The sequence below is a fragment of the Ascidiella aspersa genome, chromosome 5 (genome assembly GCF_963924565.1).
Source record: "Ascidiella aspersa chromosome 5, kaAscAspe10.2, whole genome shotgun sequence".
In the NCBI taxonomy this organism is placed as follows: Eukaryota; Metazoa; Chordata; class Ascidiacea; order Phlebobranchia; family Ascidiidae; genus Ascidiella; species Ascidiella aspersa.
This window is the reverse complement of record NC_139451.1, coordinates 20,645,254-20,668,989: the sequence shown is the minus strand read 5'-3', so window position 1 is coordinate 20,668,989 and position 23,736 is coordinate 20,645,254. Positions and strand designations below refer to the sequence as shown.

Genomic DNA, 23,736 nt, shown 5'->3' with positions numbered 1-23,736 from the left:
CAGCATGTTGTACATCTGAAACTACTGACGCTTCGCAGCACGCAGTTTGTTGATAACAACACGCGCGCTATAAGAGCCGTATGCTGTCTGGCCGCAATGGGAGATGCTTTTCTTCAGCCGACTATTTATCCTGAGGGCACTGCGGCATTGTCAGTGTTCAAACAAAGTGGGCGGTCCGAGACAGCGAGACTTCACACGTACATGCCGACTCTCTCAAGGAAAACGATTGCTCTTGAGTCAACCATATTTTGCGCGAGACGTGGTAATGGACGAGGTGCATTTGTATTGGAGTGGCGTGACGACAGTGCATTACGTTTTCGGGTTAAGGTTACGTGTATAAACAGCGTTTAAATATATCTAATTATCAACGTTTAATTAAGTTATCTAATTAATACTATTAAAGAGGTTTTCGATTGCCATTGCCTTCGTCTATTTGCCATGTTATGGTGTTTGCTTCAATTGATAGTGCAATTGTTAAGATTGGTTAAGATACAATAGGAAAAGCGGTTACCTCACCAATGTTAACGATAACCTCACCATTGTTTCTGTGGTACAGTTGTTAAAGAGATGGGAATACTTGGAGAAGCATATTTTGTATTTTATGAAGTGGGTAGGCATTTGTAGGCATATAGGCAGTTTTTCTTTTATAAACATCACTTGACCGACGATATTTGACCAAGTTTAATGGATTTTAAAGGCGGGTCTGATTAATACAAATACTATATATTTGGTTTACGCACAACGAGAAAACTCAATTAATTTAACTACCAAAGCTTTCATTTTGTGCGTTGAGACTTGAAGAAACCTTGAAACTGTCCTTTAAATTAATCCAATTAAAACTTCCTACGTTGTGAGAGTTAATGTGTGTTGTTCCCGTTCCGTTTATTGTTACATTCAAGTGATTTACCAACGGAAAAATCTTATAGGGGTGCCGCAATATATTTATTATTTCTCAGGCGTTCCGCAAGCCATAAAAGGCTGAGAACAACAGTTGTAGGCAATTACATGCCTAAATAAGCGTTTTTTGTGTATTTCGTTTATATTTTTGTCAATTTGTTGAACAAGCGGAATGTGTTTTATGTTGCAAACAAGTTGTCCGCGATAACTCCGAGCATGTTTGAACTTACCCGGGTGTTGGGGCAACAATAGACATTCAAGCACCTTTTGGTTGGGTCGTTTTTTTGGCGTAGGTCTGATTTATTCAGCAAACATAATAATCGTACCTTTTTTTCGACAGAGCATTGGCCTATTTAGTGAAGCAATATTTTTACACATAAGTCTTTTCACCAAAAAATTATAGACAATTAATCAAAAACGTACATGCAAATTTGCCATGAACGCTGGTCACGCCTTATACGTAAACAAAGTGACGCTACTGCTGGACACCAGAGCAAAACGAGCCTATAGTGCAGGGGCGGGCAAACTGCGGCTCGCCGGCATGTTTTTTGTGGCTCTTCTAGTCGATTCGTTAATTCCAAAAAAATTGGAAATGCTACCAAGAGTACCGTTTATGAAGGTTCTCTCTTTTTCTTTTCTTTATTTAGGCCAGCATTTCGTTTTTGACGTAACACGAGACATAGAGTCCGAAGAGTTATACTTATAAGCGAGTCAACGGAATTTCATTTGCTAATTTTGAGGCTCTCTGAGAATTGTATTTTCTGAACATGGCTCTTTCATTGAACACATTTGCCCACCCCTGCTATAGTGTGAGCCAACCTCTCACGTTTGTCTAAACTTAGCCTAAAATTGTTTAAGATGCGTAGGTTTCCTGTAAATTTTGCCTATTAAATTTACGAATTTAACGAAACATGCGCATTTCACAAAAAAAAAAAAAAATTGCCCCATTCATCGAAATATTTGATTTCACCTCAACTGTGGGATCCATATATTTGACGTGGCGATAAATTGCCACCTTACCAAAACGCGCGTTTCCATACGTACATACAATGGGGACTCCCAATTATATGCGATGGTAGAAAATTATGCTCACTGAAGCAGAAATACCTAGTTATGTCCTAATTAAAAAAAAAACATAAAATAACGGCATGTTCTAGAAATTATTGTGTTTTTATTGAAACAAATACACCTCTACCAATAAGAAGGAAAGAGAACAAAGAATTGAAACTTTAGGCGGGTAAAAGGTCGAAATCCCCAGCAATGTTGACCATGGGGACGTGTAATTCGTTGACGTCAGAAATCGTCAAGGCTCGTTGACTAGGGTCCAACTCCTGAATGACAAAAAATCAGATATATTTTATGCGAAACGTTTGAAATATTTTTTCTGGGTAGTACTAAGAAATATCACTACAAGCGGTAATATATTAACCAAGTTTTACAAAAATGTAAGAACACTTAGTCGTCAACTATAAACTAAAATCAAAAAGGCTGATTCCGATCTTTTTTTTTACCAAACCAAAAAACACACGTATGTATGTATATCAAAAAAATTGTTGAAACATTTTCCTCGCTTTTATAACGTTTAATATCGCAGACAATCAATACATCGAAAACAGTTAGTAGGTTTGCCACACCATTTTATGAAAAGACATTGAAAAGTTTAAAGACAATTATAAACTTTTCATTGACATACTTGACGTTTTTTTATTATAATTAAAAAACACAGTATAAATACCACGTATAACGCAAAAACGAATAGTATAAAAAAATTGTTTTACACTGGCACCTTCTAAACTTATAACTTAAGCTGCACATACTATCATCTTAAAGATTTTTTTTCACTATATAAAACGCATTTTATGCAGTGTGTTATGAAGCTACAAAAGCTTTATGGCAATCAATGATGTAATGCCTTAATGCAATAACTTGATTTAAGCGCACTCAAGTCACTGTTTTCAAATGACTTGACTTGACTTAAGTCTTTCAAGCAAATGACTTAACTTGACTTAAGTCTTTTAGACAAATTACTCTGGTTGAAATTTAATGTTTTCATAAGGCATTTTTCGTAAAAGGGGGTTGTTCATAATAATCGGAGGACTCTACTCAATTTTAATAACTTAACGTGTAATTTTTTTTAATAGTTAACGTGTAATTTTTATAAAAAGGACTTGACTTGGAAATGACTTGCTTTAATTATTACTTGACTTTTTATTCATTCAAAAAGACTTGACTTGGACTTAAGTTATTTTACAAATGACTTAACATAACTTGTTTAACAACACTGGTGGCAAGCCTGGACTAGGTTTTACCTGTAACTTGAGGTACCACTCGGTCTTCTGCATTGCGTACATCGCCTCGGCTTCGTGCTTCTGTCGCGTCAGAAGCGAGCTCTTCATCTTTTCGTACTTGTCGTCGACGTCCTGCAAACAAAGCAGAGCTACAGTTTAACAGCGAAAAAATCGACGATATAATATTGAGGGTTTTAGTTGCACGGCCCAAAAAAATGCCCATACCCGAAAACCGGGATGGCCGTTGTTTCCTTTATATCAGGGATTTTGAAACTGGGGTCCATGGACGCCTTGTGGTCCGTGAACTAGTTTTGAGGGTCTATGAAGGCCCATCCAAGTGAAATATTTGTGTACGTTTAGTAGCAATCAATTTTTCAAAGAAAAGAGTTTAATAACAAATAAAGCGGTTTTGCACTGAATGTACGTAGACACTTTTATATTTTTTTTTTGACCGAAATCAGCAGATTTTAGAAGTCTATTTGTATTGTGACGTCAATTCATGACGTCATCTCTGAAAATCCGTGGTCATCGCTGTCATGGAGTGTTCACGTGGTTCTACAGCGAGAGGTTGCCCGCGGCCCCTGAGCCGCGTGCTCTAGTCACGTGTTTTGTAATCATTGCTTGTGTTGTACGTTAATTGTATCGCAATGTAAATTACGCGACTACTCGCCTATAAATGCTCGTGCCCTTCTTGTGTTATATCCATTCGAATTAAACCAGTTACTTACTTGGACTCTGTTTACTATTCTTGCAAGGCAAACAAAGGTTAGAAACACAACAGAGTTTTGGCGACGAGGATATTGGATTCAAGGTCTTCTGAACGAGGTATCTACGCAGTTTGACTTTTCCAACTACTTTTGTTTGCGCAATGGAAGAAATATTGAAGCTCATGCAAGCACAGTTACAGCAACAAGCACAACGCCAGGATGAACAATCCAAACGCCACGAAGAACAGTCAAGACGCCACGAAGAACAAATGCATGTAATGATGGCTCTAGTGGAAAAGGCTGGGTTACCGCAAGCAGCTACGTCATCCGCAGCAGTACCAAGTTTCAATCCATTTGATTCTACGTCTGAGTTATGGAATGATTATTGGTCGAGGTTCAGCACGTTTATCAAAGCACACGCGGTCCCAAGCGAACGAAAGGCTCAGGTTTTCTTAACAAACCAAACTCCTACAACTTACAAGCTGTTATCAAACTTGGCACTTCAGGGCAGCCCGTCCAAAAGTGTTAATGATCTATCTATTAGCGACATTGAGGGTTTTATGAAGAACCAGTTTGACCCAAAGCGATTCGTCATTCGGGAACGGTTCAAGTTTTGGAGTAATATGCAACGGAAGCCTGGTGAGACTGTTCAAGAATTGGCTGCACGCATTCGTCTTGAGGCAGCCACTTGCGACTTTTCGGCAATCAGAGACCCGTTGGACGAGGCACTTCGCACGCGCTTGATTTGCTCGATCGGCAATGAGGCTGTTCTCAAGGCACTTTTCAAAATTAAGGCTGATGAGCTCAGTTTTGCGCGAGCCATCGAAGTTTCCATTCAAACGGAGGATGCTGCTAAAGTTGCGAAGGAAACTGTATATGGAAACCGAGGCTCTGTTCAAAAGGTACGCGAAGCAGCGAAGCCAAGTCCGTCTCCGTATACTAAAGTTTCAGAGGACGCCGCAAGTTATGCTTCGAGGGACAGTAAAGCCAAGTCGAACATGTGTTGCTATCGCTGTGGCAAGTCTGGACATTTTGCTTCCACATGTCGTCACCGAAGTTCAACTTGCAAGTTTTGCAGACGTATCGGTCATTTGGAAGTAGCTTGTCGAAAGAAACTGGCGTCAACAAAACCTTTAAGCATGGTTCATACGGTGAAGCCTATTTCAAGCATTGGGAGGTCAACTCCGAAGCTGGACGTCAATATTTACGTTTTAGACAAGATTTGTTGCTTGGAGCTTGATACTGCTACTACCGGAAACTTCTTATCTGTTGATACATGGAAGCGAATTGGCAGTCCAACGCTGGAGACGCCTACTTACCGTTTCAATTCGGCGACAGAACATTCAGTGCCACTAATCGGTATTTTTCAGGCAGAAGCAGCATATGATGAAACCAAGTGTACGCTAGAGTTCCACGTATCTAAGATACCGAACCTTGATTTACTTGGGAGAAATGCTATTCAGTCTCTAAAAATATCAGTGGACAAATTGATATTTACCGATGTTGTTCCCGTACGTGCTTTATCTATCGATACTCAACCTGATATTCAGTTACAAACGGATTGCCGGAAACTTTGTAGTCAATTTCCGGACCTGTTCAAAGAAGAGTTAGGTTGTCTAAAGGACTTTGAATTAGAGGTACAATTCAAATCCGCGACGAAGCCTGTGTTTTGTAAAGCTCGCTCAGTTCCGTTTGCTCTTCAGCAAGACGTGGGACAAGCATATGATGTTGGCATCACTAAAGGAATCTGGACTCCAGCGAAGTTCAACGACTGGGGTACGCCTGTGGTACCCATACGCAAAACTCCGCTTCCAGGGAAATCCAAAGGTCGATTGCGCGTGTGTGGTGACTATTCGGTGACGGTAAACCCGCAACTGGCCACGCACCGCCACCCTTTGCCGCTTCCAGAAGATTTGTTACGCAAGTTGCAAGGTGGATATGGCTTCACGAAAATCGACTTGGCTGATGCGTACAATCAGATACGTCTCGGACCAGAAAGCCGAAAAAGGTTGGCTCTTAGCACACATCGTGGAGTTCTTCTGCAAAATGTTTTACCTTTCGGTATACACTCCGCTCCAGGGTATTTTCAGGAAATAATGGATGACCTTACAAAAGACCTTCCAGGAGTTGCTGTCTACTTGGATGATCTTTTAGTCAGTGGTTCGTGTGCAGAGGAACATCTTCGTAATCTTCGTCAAGTTTTCCAACGGTTGCATGACAAAGGACTTCGCTGCCGATTGGAGAAATGTGTGTTCGCGCAACCCAAAGTGGAATACTTGGGGCATACACTGTTTAAAAGTGGAATTGCAAAAGGTTCCAAGCTTGATGCTGTATTGAATATGTCACCTCCGAAGGATGCAACAACTCTACGTTCATTCTTGGGGTCCGTTCAATTTTATGGAAAGTTTCTGCCGACCAACTTTGCCGAAGTGGCAGAACCTTTATATCAACTTACCCGGTCTAACATTTCGTGGAAATGGGGAGCGGTTCAACAAAAATCTTTCGATCAGTTAAAAGCATGGCTTTCGGAAGATAATGTTTTAACTCACTTCAATTCATCGCTTCCGATCGGAATTGCATGTGATGCTTCAAGTGTTGGAATTGGCGCTGTTTTATTTCACCGTTATCCTGACGGTACTGAAAGGCCGATATCTAATGCTTCAAAGACGCTTTCAACCAGTCAGCGCAACTATAGTCAAATACAAAAGGAAGCTCTTTCTATTATTTTCGCGCTGAAAAAGTTTTACCAGTACTTGTTCGGGAGGAAATTTATTCTTGTCACCGACCACAAACCGTTACTGGCACTATTCGGGCCAAGCAAGCCTACTCCGGCACTTGCGGCAAATCGACTCGCAAGATGGGCACTTTTTCTCAGTCAATTTAACTATGACATTGAGTATAGAAAGACGTCAGAACACGGCAATGCTGACGCACTTAGTCGTTTACCTGGAGGTAAAGATGAGGAGTTCGACGGAGAGGAGAGTGTAGATGACGTGGACACCGTTTGCTCCATCACTACATTAAGCTTACAAGTGAAGCCCGCCGATAGCGCCACCCTCCAGAAGGAAACCAAAGTGGATTCTGTCTTATCGCGTGTTGTGCGATTTACAAGGGAAGGCTGGCCACCTAAATGCAATCAAAGTGCTGATGATGACGCGGAGAAGTTTCGGAAAATATCCGATTCGTTAAGTACTTGCCATGGATGTTTGCTCTATGGATCGCGAATTGTAATTCCGCTCAGACTTCGACCCCAAGTCTTGCAGCTATTGCACCAGGGACATTTCGGTGTTCAGCGCATGAAGCAACTGGCACGAACCGCCGTATACTGGCCAAATATTGATGCAGATATATTGTCATTGTGTCAGCGTTGTACTACTTGTGCACAGCATCAGAACGCACCAACCAAAGCAGTCATTCATCCGTGGATGATGCCAGAGAAGCCGTGGAGCAGAATTCACATTGATCATGCAGTGAATTTTATGGGCTACAATTGGCTGGTGGTAATCGACGCATACTCTAAGTATCCGTGCATTCACCGAACGCAATCCATGTCAACCAAAACTACTATGGAATTTCTAGAACAGGATTTTGCGCATTTCGGGTACCCGCACACTATTGTCTCGGATAATGCTCAAGCATTTCTTTCGGCAGAATTTCAAGAGTTCTGCAAACAAAGGGGAATTATACATTTAACAGGTGCTCCTTATCACCCTGCTACAAACGGTGCTGCCGAGAGGCTTGTGCAGACTTTCAAGAAAGCTCTCCGTAAGTCATCGAAGTCTCCCCACGAAGCGCTATTGGAGTTCTTAATCCAGTACCGACGTACACCTGACAGCAACGGTTTCTCTCCGAGTGAGTTGTTAAACGGACGTCAAATTCGTGCTCGGATCGACACCTTGTTTCCCACGCCAGCTCACGTAAAGCCACGCGAGCAGATGAAATGTGCATCGAAAGACTATCCTCGAAGGGAAATCATTCACAAACTACGACACTCGTTTAAAGTTGGCGATCCCTGTTATGCGTTATACTTTGGTCCAAAGCGCGACAAAGATGGACGTTGGGTCCCAGCTATTATAACCAAACGACATGGCAGTCGAAGTGTAAATGTCAAGGTGATTCCCCGTGGTCCGATATGGAGGCGCCATATCGACCAACTTCAATTTCGCTACACCAGCGACGAGGACGCTGATCCAGGAGAAAATAACTTTCCGGCTCCTCGACCCTCAACGAATTCTACGCGGCCAACCTTGGTTCTGCCAAATCCCAATTTGGCCACAGCCAATCAAGATGAGTACGGACCTCACAATCCACGACGCTCGAAACGCCCACGTAAGCCTCGACAGCTATATTGCTGTTAACGAGGCGTTTCTTTCAAAGGGGAGGTGTCATGGAGTGTTCACGTGGTTCTACAGCGAGAGGTTGCCCGCGGCCCCTGAGCCGCGTGCTCTAGTCACGTGTTTTGTAATCATTGCTTGTGTTGTACGTTAATTGTATCGCAATGTAAATTACGCGACTACTCGCCTATAAATGCTCGTGCCCTTCTTGTGTTATATCCATTCGAATTAAACCAGTTACTTACTTGGACTCTGTTTACTATTCTTGCAAGGCAAACAAAGGTTAGAAACACAACAATCGCGAAGCCAAAAAACATCAAAAATGATGTTCAATCCGGTACCAATATACAGTAACATACTACAAGACAAAATGTCAAACTAACAAACTGTAGGAAACTAAAAACTTGTTAGTGATCCAGTGTTATCAATGAGGTTGTGCGATTTTTTGTTTTAGCTATAAGAAATTGATACTTTTAAGTTCGGGATTGGGTTTTCACTCCTACGCTCACTAATACGAGCGCAATTCGCTACAGTCGAGTGCTGATTGACACCTATCATTATGAGATCATTATATTAAACGTCGCAGAATAAAGACCAATTTCGGACTAAATCGCTAACGATATACCCTTGCATAACTACAGAATTAAACAAGCGTATTGCACGTGGAAAAAAAACTCTTCGCATTTAAAAGCCTGGTGATAAAAATCGAGGCCATCCGTCTGAGGGCTATGTATGTAGTATTGTATACCCAGTATACCCACCAAAATAGAATGACAGGTTAATTTACAGGAAAAACAAATTTGTTGGGCGGAAATTGGTAGACGGAGGTCACCTTTTTTGGCGAGTGTAATTCCAATTAAGCGAGTTCTGATTAGTAAATATTCGCTCGACTGGCGAAAATTGTAGATACTTGCCCGACTGTGCGAATTTTAAATCAATACAAACCCTGAAGTTAGAGATAATTATTTTAACAAATATAAATTCTCAAATTGAAAACACCGCGTTGTATTTCCTAACCATTGCACAAAATCCAGCCTTCCTAAAATACTTTCCAACATCAATTTCGGTTGTTATGGTACTTTAAAAAAATAAACAAATTGTAAAAGCTTTTCAGAAATTACAACTGTAGAAAAAATTGAAACAAAACTGGAAGGATATAACTCTTTAGATTTCGTCTATTATATTTCAGGATTTTTATCTTACAAAACACAGATTTTTGAAATCCACTTTGATGGAAACTTATTCGTTGTAACCTGTTTGGTAATATACTGTGTTGATTAAAGTTTCCAATATTGGGATAAGGAGAGTATAGCTTAGGCCGAAGCCTCGTCATGTACGTTTGTTTAATAAAGTCTTTAACTGTGGCCTTTATTAAGCATTTTACCCTACATTGCTTAATTTGGCGTCACTATGCACGTGACCGGCGTTGACTGGGGCGTAACTAAGCGCCGAGCCGAGAGCTTTCAGCGTTTCGCGATTATTCGTCTTATAGACTGGCGGCTTGAATCCCCGCGTTACCATATCGTGTGTACTGCTGGGATTTGTGAATATATACTCAACAAGCAATGTCAACTACGTGAAGTGACTCTGTCTAGAGTTCAAGCAGTTAAGGACAGGTAATTTAGCGCTTGTTCTTTGAAGTCAGTCTTGACTAGGAACGTGTAAGAGACCATAGGCAGCCGTCGGCTCTCGTCTTAAGGGCCAGCGCCTTCTTACCCAAAACAACAGCCGCTAAATTAACAACCCTTTTTTCTAACGCAAACGTAAGAAATATAAAGCGGGTAATCACCATCACTTGAACAAAAAGATCTGTTTTTTAACGTTGGTTACCTGCAGCCAGGAAATAAATAGTCTCGCGTTGAAGCGGTCCCGGATCGAAGGTTTGCCAGGAGGTTCGTTGTCGTTGTTATTCCTCGGCAGGTTGTACACCTCGTTGTCCATCAGGACCGCGCATGCGCTGTAGGGAACCTAAGCAAGGAAAGGCCAAAAGGTCATTTTAATAGATCGCAAATGAAAAAGACAGGACCGATTTATGTCACAACTGACAGCGCTGTAAGTTTCGTCTACATCTAAAATCAATTCAAACGCTTTTTTAAATGTTACATTTGGCGATTAGTTTGGTTTAAAAACAAGACAAAAATCTTAAGAAAATAGGCGCACAAATATTTTTTACGTGTATAGTTTGCTTATGAGTTAGATACTACACAACCACCTGTCAATTTGCCAATACCCTGACATTAGCAGATAAACCGAAGCTAATTGATTGCTCATTTCGCATCAGGCGAACACGATTTGATTAGTACTAATGCAACGTTTTTTGTGCGATGCTACTCGCTATTTAGGGAGGCGAGAACCGCATTTTGTAAATATATTCTCAATTGCACTTTGTCGCAATATTCCAATTGAAAACTACAAACCATAAAAAGTTCAACAAACCTTTAACAAAGGTGGACTATGTAAATGAATTCGTTAAATACTTAGAAACAAAGTTTCGAGATGGTAGCCTAGACTCAACCGCATATAAAACAAAACCGCAGAGGCCTTCTTTGCATTGCGGCGTTCCCACAGAAAGAAACAGAAAAGCGAAACGAAACAAAAACAAACGCCGAAACGCATTTACATGCTGATCCAGTCAAGTTGAGGTAGTAGGCTAGGCTAAACAGCATGTCAAAAAAAACAAGCAGAGGCCTTCTTCGAATTGCGGCGTTCACACAGTAGTCAATCTTAAGGAGTACTTCAAAAAGCGAAAAGAAAATGGCCAAAAGGCAGTTACCTGATGATTTTGTCAAGTAGAGATAGTAGCCTAGTCTAAACAGCATGTAAAAAAAGCAACAACTAGCAGAAGCCTTCTTCGCACTGCAGAAGTCAATCTTTGGGAGTACTTAAAAAAAGCGAAACGAAAATGGCCAAAACGCGTATAATATACTCAAAAAAGGCAATCGCCAAAAAATCGCCATAACGCATTTACCTGCTGATTCTGTATGGTGCGGGCGGCGCGGCAGTGTTCGCGCATAATCTCCTGCTCACAAGAGATAATCAGCTTCTCACGTTCGATGGCGTGCTGTACGCGAAGACGCACCCTCTGCTCCTCGTGTTGGGTGAAAAGGTCAACCATGGGGTCGCAGAGGTGGGGCGGGGGCGCTAGGACGGGCACCGACAGCTGGCTTTCCTTGCGACCGCTTAGCAGGTAACCGCCGGTGAAGGTCATGTACTCCCAGTAGTACTGCGGCGCCTAAAGAACGTCAGTTTAAGACAGTGGTAGCCAAACTTTTTGGCTCGCGGCACACTGCAGATATCTTAAATATTTCGCGGCACACCTTTAACAGAACAACAATAGAGTCGTTTTACAATCGCTCTTAATACAAAAAAAAATATATGTAATTGTCCTAATATGATTAATTTGTAATGGGTACACCGAAAGCCATCGCAGACTCACCGAATCTGTTGATCTATGATGCAAGCGAGCAGACTAGAAAAACAACTAGCCTGCAGTGAGGTTCGAACTCACGACCTCCGGTCAAGCCGGGACCGTCGCTCTGCCAACTGAGCTACGCAGGCTCAGAAGGGAACGAGTCGAGAAACAACCATACGCCAATGCTTGCTCAATCTGTTAGTACAAGCAACCTCATAGAAGGGGATCCACAGTACCATATCATTTATTCAATGAAACATTCACATATGTGTGTTAATAACTGAGATCTATAATGGGTAGTGCGTATTTGAGTTTTAAATGTTTGCGTGTATGTCTGTTGGTAATACAAATACCTTATTTTTCAAAATTACATAAAGTTTCGTGGCACACAGTTTGGGAATCACTGGTTTAAGATGTGAAGTTGGCAATGGTTGATAACTTTTGGAGACTTTTTGCGCAATGTTTGACCTTTGAAAAGCGTTTTTTTAGGACACTTGAGCACAGATTTCTTACGTTCGTGGTTTTGAGATGTGGTACTACGCAATAACAGTTTTAACGTAATAACAGTTTTAGTATTTTCCCCAGCGTTCATTAAAGTTGATCTTTTACAGAATTACATTTACATAGAGCTTTAACATTTTGTGACCATGAATCAAGTTTTTATAATTATGCAACTGCGACAATGGAAATAATTTTTTCTGGGACAATGGAAGAAATATACACAATATACAACTATTTAGTATTTCATTTTAGCAAAAAATTTAGTATTCTGCAACCCAGCACTATGTTTTATGATATTTTTTGTTTGTTAAAAATTGCAGAAGCAATTTATTTTGTAAATACCGATTACACGCACACAGGCTATCGCAAGTTTCCCTATTCATATAAACTGTTTTTGTATTTGTATAGCCCTCCAAATGCCACCTGAAATCAGGAAAGCCTGTTGTTGAGCATTGTGTTAAGTCCGGGTCTTTGAAATTGAAATAAAACTTGATTTTATACACCTACACCAAACAACGCGATTTGCAACTGGTACCGTTTTTGTGTGCCTTCTATCATGTCCAAAGGCAAGCCACACGCGCCCATACGTACGCCACCACTTAGTTTCATGTGCATTGTGTATCTTAACGAAAACAAGTACATCAATCGAAATACACCGGGTATGACTTGTACCTGGGGAACTACGTTGGCCAGTCGCCGCCTCTTTTCGTAGGCCAGCTTCTGGATGAAGAACCTTTCCTCGTAGGCGTTCAGCTTGTCGTTAAGCGGATTCTTGGCCGAGCCCTGCAGCTGCGACATTGGGATGTAGACCGGCAGACGTTTCGGCTCCGTGCTCTCGAAGCACACAGTGGCCATGGATAGCCTACAAACAATGCCACGTTAAGTATGAAGTTGTTTGTGAAAGACTGAGATCAAAGTGCCGAGCTGTCATCTGATGACAGCATTACAGTTTTATAGTACAGGAATTGCAATGCGCTTATTTTTGGCGGATCTGGTAATGTTAGGCCAGTGAATCTTTGGAATTTGGAATTAAACCGGTAAAGACCCTTTGTTTGCATAATACATCAATACTTTCACTGTCTTAAATGGTAAGCTTGAATAAGGCAAAATATTAAATTGCAAAATTACAAAATGATGTAGGCTTATCCCAAAATGAATTACAACATGATGTAGGCTTATCCAAAGCAAAAGCCTTTTATTTCGTTTTTCTGGTGTGTAAATTCTATTGCAATAATAGAACTGAAGGGTCTATCTGACAAAAAATGCTACTGCCAGGTCTAACTATTTGTGCCCAAAATGATTGGTGCCTAATTGTACCTAAGCCCCCATAAAAGTGAAGTTCCAGTTTCAACATAGAAAATTGCTTCAGTAATGTAGTCATCATTGTTTGCCTTTAACCAGACTTGGGTTAACATTGTTATCTCAAATTGGTCAGTCTAATGCCCGTTAAACAAGTATGACAAAAACAATCTAAATTTTCTATTAGAAACAATAATTGCATCATGGTAAAACGTAAATAAAAAATCCTCATTGTAAAACGTGCTGTCTTAATCAGCAAAAAAGCCCTCCATGATATATATTCAGGTGTTCTTGCAATAAGTTGTAAATCCTGAAAACTAATAAAATTTTATTGGAATTAAAAAACCGACTCTGTTGTACCTTTGCTGAATGTACTCTTGAAGCATTCTTTGGGACTCTGATAGTTGGTCTTCCTCCTTGGTAGTCTCTTGTTCCTGGATGTGTTCAGGCTTTTCAGGATCGGGGTCCATTTCTTGCTCTAAATCTGCCGTTTTTGCTTCAGGAGTCACATCGCTATCAGCTAAAGGTAATGGATTGGTCGGCAACGCAGTGGAGGTTGTAGTCTCCGTTGTCAAATCTTCTTGACCTGACTCAACTAGTACTTCAGTGCTTGTGGATGTCACAACAGGCAACAAATTATGCTGGGGTAGCACAGGAGTAATAGAAGGCTTAAGAGTGGACACATTAGTTTCAACAACCTTTGGTTGAGAATTAGGCAAAGCAGCTGCAGATACATGAGGGTAGGGCTGGGGTTGAGAACTTTGAACTAGGACTGCATGATGCAAAGGAATGCCAGCAGTGCTGTATGGCGTGGCTTGAAAGGCCACAGGCTGCTGCTGTATTTGGTGGTGGTGCTTTTGCTGCTGCTGCGATTGTTGTTGCTGTTGTGGTTGTGGTTGCAATTGTTGTTGCAGTTGTTGTTGTTGTTTTTGCAGTTGTTGTTGCTGCTGTTGCATCTCCTGAACATTGGCAACAGAATGAAAGGGAACTTGTTGCTGCGGAGGTAGTGAATTAGGGGTACTATGGGTTGAATAGGGATGTGAAACATTAGGCAAATTCAGTTCACTTTCATGCCTGTGCTGCTCCGGAGTACCTGCAAATGGTACAATAGCATGATACAGGCTGGGGTCGGATTTTGGCCCAGAAGAATCAATATACTCATGGGAGGCATGGGACACAGGCAGAGACTCAGTTGCACCAGTTTGTGGATTAAGAACTTTAATCTGCTCTTTTTTCACACTCTTTTGCACTGATGCCTTTCGCTGCTTTGTGCGTTCAGGTGTTGTGGCAGTGTCAAGCCATGTGGCCCCTGAAAGGGCCACCTCTGGACGTTTTGAAACCTTTTTCTCCTCCGGTTTTGCACCGGGACTAGATTTGGTGCGCTTCTGCAGTTGCTTCTTTTTCTGCTTTAACTTTTGCAGTTCGCGCTGGCGTGAAAGGCTCTCAATATCATTGAAAAAGCCAGAGGCATCATCCGACAAAAGCTGAAGCTTTTTCGGCTCGGGTTTGGTGTCCTTCTTTACTACCGGTTTGGGTGTTGGCCTTTTGGTTTCTGTTGAATGGGATTTTGTGACAGATTTCGGAGTGATTTTTCCAGGTTCAGAAAGTGTTTTGGAAACTTTTTCTTTGGTCGACTCTGAATGAGCAATTCTCTTAACTGCCTTATTTTCTATTGCCTTTTCAAATTTTGGAGTTTTATCAAGTTCGTGAACTGGAACTTTCGCTGGAGTGCTGCTGTTGTCCAGCGATACAGATCGTGTTGGATTGGGCAGCTCTTTTTTAGCTGATGTCAGAGATTGAGCTTTTTCCTCTACAACTTGTTCTGAATCAGTGGACTTTCTCTTCTTGTTACGCAATTCACTGTCGTCAGATTTTATTATAACGTGCGGAGTTTTAGCAGCTTCAAGTCTGCTTGCCAGCACACTAACTTTAACCTCCACTGCACTTGTAATGGTTGCAGTGCTGAATGTGGTAGTGCAAGACAACACTGGCGCTTTAATAGAAGCAATGCTATCTGAAGAGGTTGAAACGACAACAGTGCTGGTGGGCTGAAAGGTCCCAAACGAGGTTGGCAAGTGAGTTTCGAACTTGATGGAGCCGAATTGCGTGTGTGCTTTTTCTTTTGTTTCAAAATCCTTAAACGGTTTCTCGGGCTTTTGACGCTCCTGTTCTTTTGGTGGCGATTTGAAGAGTTTGTCAAAGAGCATTTCCGATCTCTGATAAGAAGGTGAACTTATTACGGGGCGAATTGTAACAGTTTTAGACTCCGCTGGTTTGGCTTGCTTGAAAGTCAAAGAGGAATCAGAGTCTCTGCTGGCCTTGCGAACCTTCACTGGCGTTATCACCAAGGGTTTCCGAGTAAATAAGCTCGGCGTTTTGATGCCACCCGTTTTGACAGGACTCTCCCACTTGCGAGAAAATAGACTGTGCTCAGGCTTCAGGCTGATCATCTCACTTTCGTTAGAAAAGTCGTCAGTCAGGTCGTAGACATCGGCCTCAGATGTGCGGGACGCTACAGTTGAAACAGGTACTGTACCAGCACTGGTTGTGGATATTGAAGACAAGCTGGGGTAGGGCACCTCGAAAAGTGGGGGAGCGGGTTTCGGTTTGGGCAGTTGAAGAGGCAGATCATCATCGCTGCTGATAGAGGAGCGCCGTTTGTTCTTTTGCACCGAACTTGGCAATCTGAAATTGTTTAAAGATTCCTTTAAATGCGATGAAAGATAATCAAAAGATTGACCTATTTTGTGCATGTGGAAATGAGTGTGGTGACAGTAATATTTGCATTAAATTTACATTATATATCTTTAGGCTAGTTTTTGTCTGTAACATCGATTTTAACCTTTTTGGTGTTGATATAAAAGGATTTCAATTAACCTTTTTCAAAAAGTATTTTTTACTACCCACAATCCATCACGATAAAAAACACTAGAGTGACATAACATGCTGTGCATTCAGGTAAATGCAAAAAATAATTTAAACATAAAAAAAAAAACATTTACCTTTAATTTACTGTTAGTTGCTTTTTATAACTTAAATATAGCAACTCATACAAGTGTCAAATTGAATTGGGTTACTGTATACAAACCTCTTTGAAGTCTTTTCAGAATCCGTAGAACAATCATCAGAAGACTCGGGTGTGTTTGGCATGAAACTCTTCTTCTTCTTTTTCACTCTCTTCCGAGGCTTTTTAGTACCAGAATCGCCTGCTCGCACAACTTTCGACTTGTTGCCAACTTCGTAATTGCTGCTCGAAGATGAGCTAAAATGCTTTGGTATAACCGGCTGCAGTTGTCGTGACAACGGTAGGTCGTCCGAGTCATCTGATTCGAAAGACGAGGAAACAGTTTTTGTCCGCCTCTTTAGCTTCTTCTCACTTTTGAATAGCTGACGGCTGGCAGTTAAAACTTTGGCTGACTTCACAGATGGATCGGATTCAGACCCAGATCTGCAAATGCAGGTTTTAAATCTAGCAACATAGTAGAAAAGCATAAATGTGAATGCACAATATCCTTCTCTTACTGCTTAGTTTAATATTTCAATTCACTTGGCTAGGCTTTAAAAAAAAACAAACTTGCATTTATAAAATTGGTTAAACAAAGTGTGAAAGTGTCATATATAGGGATGTTCAAAGTAGAATCCCATGGGATTCTAGAACTTTTTATTTTGAACCAAGAATAACGAATCCAAAATATCAAATCCTATTATGTAAATTTATTAAATTTTTAACCTCGATTTTGTTTAGGGGAGGAAATAACCTTAAAATACCCTACAGGGCCCGCAGTAACAGCAATAAATCACAAAACAATTTGCTAACATGTGTATATTGTAATAAAAAAATAATCTTCCAAATGTTTAACATTTCTTAACAATTGTCAGTTGTTTAAACTGTAATACATGTACTAGGTCAGTGGTTCTCAACCTTTTTGTTCTCGCAACCCCTTTTAAGTTTTCGATAACTTACGCGACCCCCTAATTATAGAGTGTGATACATAAACCTGAGCAAATAAAAAACACATTTTAAAATTGGCAAAATCTAAATAGAGATAAAAAATTTAGACTAGGATTGTATTAAGATTTGGCTAAAATGCGCTATGCATATAACAAGCTAAAATTACGGTTTGAGCCAGGGTTGCCAGATGCTTGGTTTAGGGTTAGGACATTGTTGGTGTGAAATTTACACATTTTAGGTCAAATAATATGTACCATGTACTAGTGTGAGACTAAAGGAATCAGTAGAGGTAAATGTTCTTGGTGGGCAGCCAAATTTCTCACAAATTTACAAAACGGTTAGTCGTTAACAGCAGTGCAATAATAAAGCTTTCTGTAAATTTCATTTCTATTGCCAAAACTGCAACACCAAAATTTTATTCTCGGAATTCTGTGGATGTTGTAGAAAAGGCTATGTAAAAAGTTATAATACCGCTGAAAAGTATAAATAGTTTGCCTGTAACCTATTGTGAACCTAGCACAAGTTTAATTGTAAGTTTGCCTAAATTTCAATTTGAAACTAGAGCGCCCTATAGTACACCTGACGCTTTTGTGCTGCACAGGAATTATTGTAGAAATAAGAATCAAAACCGCGCGAAGCGCGAAAAATTTTTGTCCTTATATTTGTAAAGTTGGTATAAACTATTTTGAAGGCCTCGTGAGCCCATGGTTTTACTTCATCCAATGTTCCAAATAAATTCGGCAAAATTTGGGCAGATAGCTTACTGTCCTAATGATTTACAAACCGTCGGACACAGCAGTTAAAATTAGAACAATTTGTCGTTTTTGGTTCGAATTTAGGCCTTCTGGCAATCCTGGTTTGAGCGTCCATTCATTTTTATTGGACATCGTTTGATTGAAGATAGACTGGATTCATTAATTAAAAGTGTAATTGTAACGTCATAAACGCGACAAGTTCACTGCAGCAAAGGCCACACAAAGACAAACGTTAGACTGGCGGTTGCCTTTGCTCCTTCTATATTGCTAAACTTTTAGTTCATATTGCCTAATTCTTATGATTATTTTGTTTTTAAAATTCTACACGGCGACCCTCAGACAACCCCTTGCGACCCCCTTTTGGGTCGCGACCCCCAGGTTGAGAACCACTGTACTAGGTAGTTTACACATTCCTAGTCATATAATATTTTTTATTACTGACATAAATACCATACAATGTGCTGTGTGTAAAATGCACAAAGTGCTTTATTGAAGATGCAAAATATAACTGCAAAATTGTTGTTATATATTTGTTTTTAATTACTAATTGCAATAAAACTTGTCTGTGAACCATAGGAAATCTTACACTTGTTGACATATTTTAGACTATATTTTGTTTATATATAACACTGTACCTTGCCCTCCATTTCATTTTGTCCTGGCTTAACTTGTGTCGAGCACTTTTTTCCCTGTCGCTGTCATCGCTTGAAATGATCTCACGCTGCATCATTTTAGTGATGACCTCGGACTCGCTGAGGTCAAGGGGCCGCTCGCCGGCCTTGTTGGGAAGAAGCGGGTTTGCACCGTGCTTGAGCAACAGCTCGACGAGCTAAACAAAAAACATCAACATTTAAGTTACTAGGTTATTTCAACTAACCAGGATGGTTTTGAAATTTACGAAAAAGACTTAATATATAAAGCAAAAAAATAGAGATGCACAAACATATTAAATTATCCATGTTTTGAAATACTAAATCAGCACCATTGTATGATTCTAGTAGGTTATTAGCAAATGTACTTTAAATGCTACAAATCCACACAATTTTTGCCATATATTTAGCAAACCCAACCATCGCCATGCTGCATTTAGGAAATCATTAAAAAAGTTGTATAGGGTGTAATGTGTACTTATCTCACCATTACTTCAATTACGTCAGCATATTATTTTGAAATTAGAGACACACAGTCGAAACGTCAAGAAGAAAAAACAAATACAACATGTTTCAATAAAGCTCACGCTAAGATTTATTACAAAACAAAATAAATCATTATTTTACTTACATCATGGTGGTTATTGCTGACAGCATCGTGCAGAGGATAGTCGTTTTCAAAACCCTTTGAGTTGACGTTGGCTCCACTTTCCAAAAGGTATTTTGCAATGTGTGGATGCTGGTGATTGCACGCCTCGTGCAATGGAGTCCATCCTGTTTAAATAAAACACTTTAAATATGTGGTTTCAAAAAGAAAAAAATTGTCATCTATTCCATTTTTTCAAAACACTATTGGACTATATAGCTAAAAAGGTAATTTGGTTACATAAGAGAAATTACTTGGTAATGTCCTAGCTTATTCCTTATATTTAAATGCCCACATAGTTTTTCGAGCAGAACAAGTTAGACTTATTTAGTCTGTTTTATAAAATGTTGAGTCAGTTTCTGTTGTTGTGAGCAACACATAGTGGACAATTGCATAAGCGATTAAGGGGATTCTTAAACTTTCTTGACAGAGGCCTTCATAGACATACAAACAGCTTTATTGATATCAGTGTTTTTTTTTTCTAGCTAAATGTTAGTTTGATTATGTAATTATATAAAATTGTAATTCAACATCTATGGTACAACTGAGGATGTTTGTGATGTCACAATTATAAACTGTACAAAAATAAATTACAGAAAAATTAATTTAAACTTGACAGTTGCTAAAAACTAATGTTAAATAAAAATAGTAATCAAAAGTGTGAATTTAACAACTGTCAGGACAGCCCAGAGAGGCAATGAGCCAAGAGGCCCTGGAGCCACATGAGGAAAACAGTGTAAAGTAAAAGTTTTTGGTTTAAAGTAAATTCGCAATGACTACATCTTGCTAGTTTTTTTAAATGTAGTACAAAATGAATAATCCTTACAACCAATTCACCAATTTTTTTTAGGTTCTGGGCCACCTGAAATCCCTAAAAATTAAAAAAAATGATTTGCATTCTGAGCAATGAAATCCCTTAATATTGAGTCCTTGTCTTGTATAATAAAAATCCACATAAAAAAGAGTAGCTTTATGGAAAATAAAAGTACAAAACTGGCAACCCTGTACAGATTGTTCCACATTACTGCCACTGTTACTAAATATAAGAAACAGGTAAAGATATTTATCACCGAGGAAAATATGTTAAGTAATAGCCTAGGTCCTTAAACTTTTGTTACAAAAGGCTACAATGATAACTGATTGGAGGCTAAATGAAAACAAAGCCATATGTGGGAAATTTACTGACAGGCATTTATAGCTCCCACAGTAGTTTGGCGACTGCTGGGTAAAGTGTGAATGAAACGGAAAAAATGCAATTTTTAAAAAGTGTACTGTATATCTACATTGGTAAAACTTTATACTAAATAAATTTAGGTTGAACAAACATGACAGAATAAACGGTAAGTAGCTGTAGTAGGGTCTATTAGGATCCATTACCATAATTTAACAAATACTATGAAGTACAAACATACCCGCATAATCCTGCACATTAATGTCAGCCCCTTGCTTGATGAGGTCAATAATGGAGGGCAGGTCTCCTCGGATGGTGGCCAGGTGCAGTGGAGTTTCGCCTCTCTCGTTTCTCTTGTTGACCTTGTCTTTTCGTCCGCTACTGCCCGGGGTTTTCCGAGAATTTGGTGGTGGGGGAGAACTTCTCTCTGTGAAAGTCAACAAAACATGTTACAGATGATCATAAAGTAATTCTAACAAATTAAAAACCAATAGTACTTTTCTTTAACCTTATCAAATATTAAAAAGGGCCAAAATGTACATATATATTCACATAGGCGCCAATCATAGGTGTGCAGAGCATTTTTAGACGCTCTGGATTACTACTGGATTACTAAGGCGTCAAACTGCTCTTGGAATTTGACCAAGTTACCCAAGCAATCGTTTGCAATAGTGAATTCCTGTAGCACAGCCTTAGTTCACAAATAGTGTTCCAAACTTTTCCTGAAGTGGAGCCATAAACCCCCAAACTATACATTTTTTATTTAAGAAGTGCAATTTAGTCGGTTTGTTGTGACGTTTTGTCCATTGCAAAGAAAAACTTTTTTAAGGCGCTGTAAAAAAGGTATAAAGGCAAAATGGTTTATTTTAATGATAATGTACAACAGTGCTAAAGCAGTTACCTAAGAGCTCACATTTTTTATGTGAGTAGTTTAAGGTAAAATAAGAAAGCTTTACAAGTATTTAGTGTCACGATAAAGTACTGCCAAATAACATACAGATCAGATTTTTAGCCAAGTTTTTTTTTGAAGCGTAAAAGCTGTGTAACATAGTAGTTTTACCTATATGAGGTTCACATTTTTTGTGAGAAGCTATGTACTGTTCAACAAAAATGTTTATTAGTACATTAGATTATCAAAATAACTACAATGCAAATTTGTTGATTTAGTCACTGTAAGAAATGCAACCTTTTAGCTGTTTATATATAAATAAAGCTACATATCGTTCCTAAATTTACAAACTAGAATAATACTACATGTAGATACACCTGTTTAAATCAATTTCCAATAAAAGATTCTAGAGCTGTTTTTTCATTTATTTGTGTTACTAAAATAAATTGTTTTGTGTACTTAATTCAGGAAAACAAAATAGGCTTGTTTATCACTTGTGTAATAAGTAAAACAATATAAATATAAACTTGCCATTATTCTCTTCGGCAGTCATTTGCATGAGTAGCGCAAGCTGTTGCCTCTCCGACAAGGGACAATGTTTCGGACGAACCCCAGCTCCACCCCCGCTACTTCCATCCTTCTTCTTTCTCTTTTTTTCACCTGCATCAAGTTTTAACATTGATACCACTAGAGATAGCTCGATATATCGGTTTGTCGATAATATCGGCCGATATTTGGCTTTCTAGTCTCTTTCTATCAAAACAGTAAATGTAGGCCGATACTTTGGTCAATATTTTAGTACGAAAATATGATATATAATCTTTCCTGTACAACAAACATTTTTTAATGAAAAAATTGAGTTTTAGCTTCACGCCAGGTTAATATGCAAAATAATAGTTGAATACTAATAAAGGTATATAAACTAAAACAGTATTTGTATTTTATTTTCAATTGATTCAAATTTTGAACATTTTTCACAATAAAAAAAAATCGGTAACGGTTAACAAAATTGTATCTGTCCAAAAAAAGTGATAGTCAATCTCTAGATAGCACTTCGACTTAGAAAAAGGGGAGTTACCGCAGCCAAAAATTATTAGAAATTAATGGTCACATACAGGTGACAATCTAAAAAAATATAACAAACATCGCCTTTAGTTATATGCCTTTCTAAATAAAATAGCACGCACAAAAACTTACTCGTCACAGATTTCTCATCTTGGTCCTGGCTTTGTTTTCGCTTTAAGCCCTTTCCAGCCTCCAGTTGTTCATTCATTCCTTTGTACAATCCAAGGTATTTGAAAACAATAACACATTCAACAGACAGTTCTTAAGCAAATATTTTAATCCACCATGTAGCTATTCTTTGGTGTTTATTATCATTCTGCAAGTTATATATAAAGCACATTTCTTTCTATAATGAGGAGTTTAAATTTTCTAGTACTAAAACTACTGGTACCAAAGACCTGACTGCACTCAAAAACGTTTCGCTGATATTGATACTTGGCCTATAGTGACATCATTTGGCAAGTCGTACAATATGAATATTGGTTTTCCTAACCAAACATATGCCAGTAACCTATGTTTTTAATAAATTTTATACTGGACTAAAGGCAGAAAGTGTTAATACTGACAGCATTTTTGGGCACTTTTCAAGATCTTGTGTGTGCAGTGCCAAAGCTTGCAGATTTGTGTGGTCAAGGCTTTGTGCAGTATACAAACCTAAAAAATTGGAATCCACCATAACAACCTTTTTGTTTGATTGGCGCTAGTCTTGAATCCTACCACAATTATTAAATCAATGTACAATATTTGGGTTAGGGTGCGAGTTAGCGTTTGGGTGGATCAAGTATTATTATCTGATAATAATCCTTGACCCACCCTTACCCAAAACGCTAACCCACACCCTATCCCAAATAATGTGAGTTGCGGTAGGATTCTAGACCAGCGGCGTATAATTTTGTTAATTTGATTTTCGTCAAATGCTTTAAAATATCTAAATTGTGCACCTGCCACAGAATTAAGTCTAACTACAGATTGATGTCACCTTAGACTCAACATTCTTTGTCTGTTTAAATTTGTAGATTAATTTTTTCAACTTGTTTGGCAATATTATTGAAACTAGTTTAAATGTTAAATTGCAATTGGTTTATTGGTCTACGTTTTGTAGCACTCATGTAGCCTATATAGTAAAGGATATGCATTTCTTAATTCTCTGAGATACAAATAATGTTTGAT

The 23,736-nt window shown here is 39.2% G+C and overlaps 1 protein-coding gene across 1 annotated transcript; it reads right to left on the bottom strand.

Moving 5' to 3' along the window:
• Window positions 1-2,072: 2,072 nt before the first annotated feature.
• LOC146145329 (uncharacterized) lies at window positions 2,073-22,874 on the bottom strand. The gene is made up of 12 exons (XM_083389627.1): window positions 22,699-22,874; window positions 22,033-22,161; window positions 20,854-21,039; window positions 19,427-19,569; window positions 18,781-18,974; window positions 16,527-16,886; window positions 13,799-16,123; window positions 12,812-13,001; window positions 11,195-11,458; window positions 10,057-10,194; window positions 3,207-3,317; window positions 2,073-2,228 (listed from the first exon to the last, which is right to left on the bottom strand). Exons 1-12 carry the CDS (start codon window positions 22,772-22,774, stop codon window positions 2,127-2,129), a joined length of 4,218 nt encoding a protein of 1,405 aa, XP_083245753.1. The 5' UTR covers window positions 22,775-22,874; the 3' UTR covers window positions 2,073-2,126.
• Window positions 22,875-23,736: the final 862 nt, after the last annotated feature.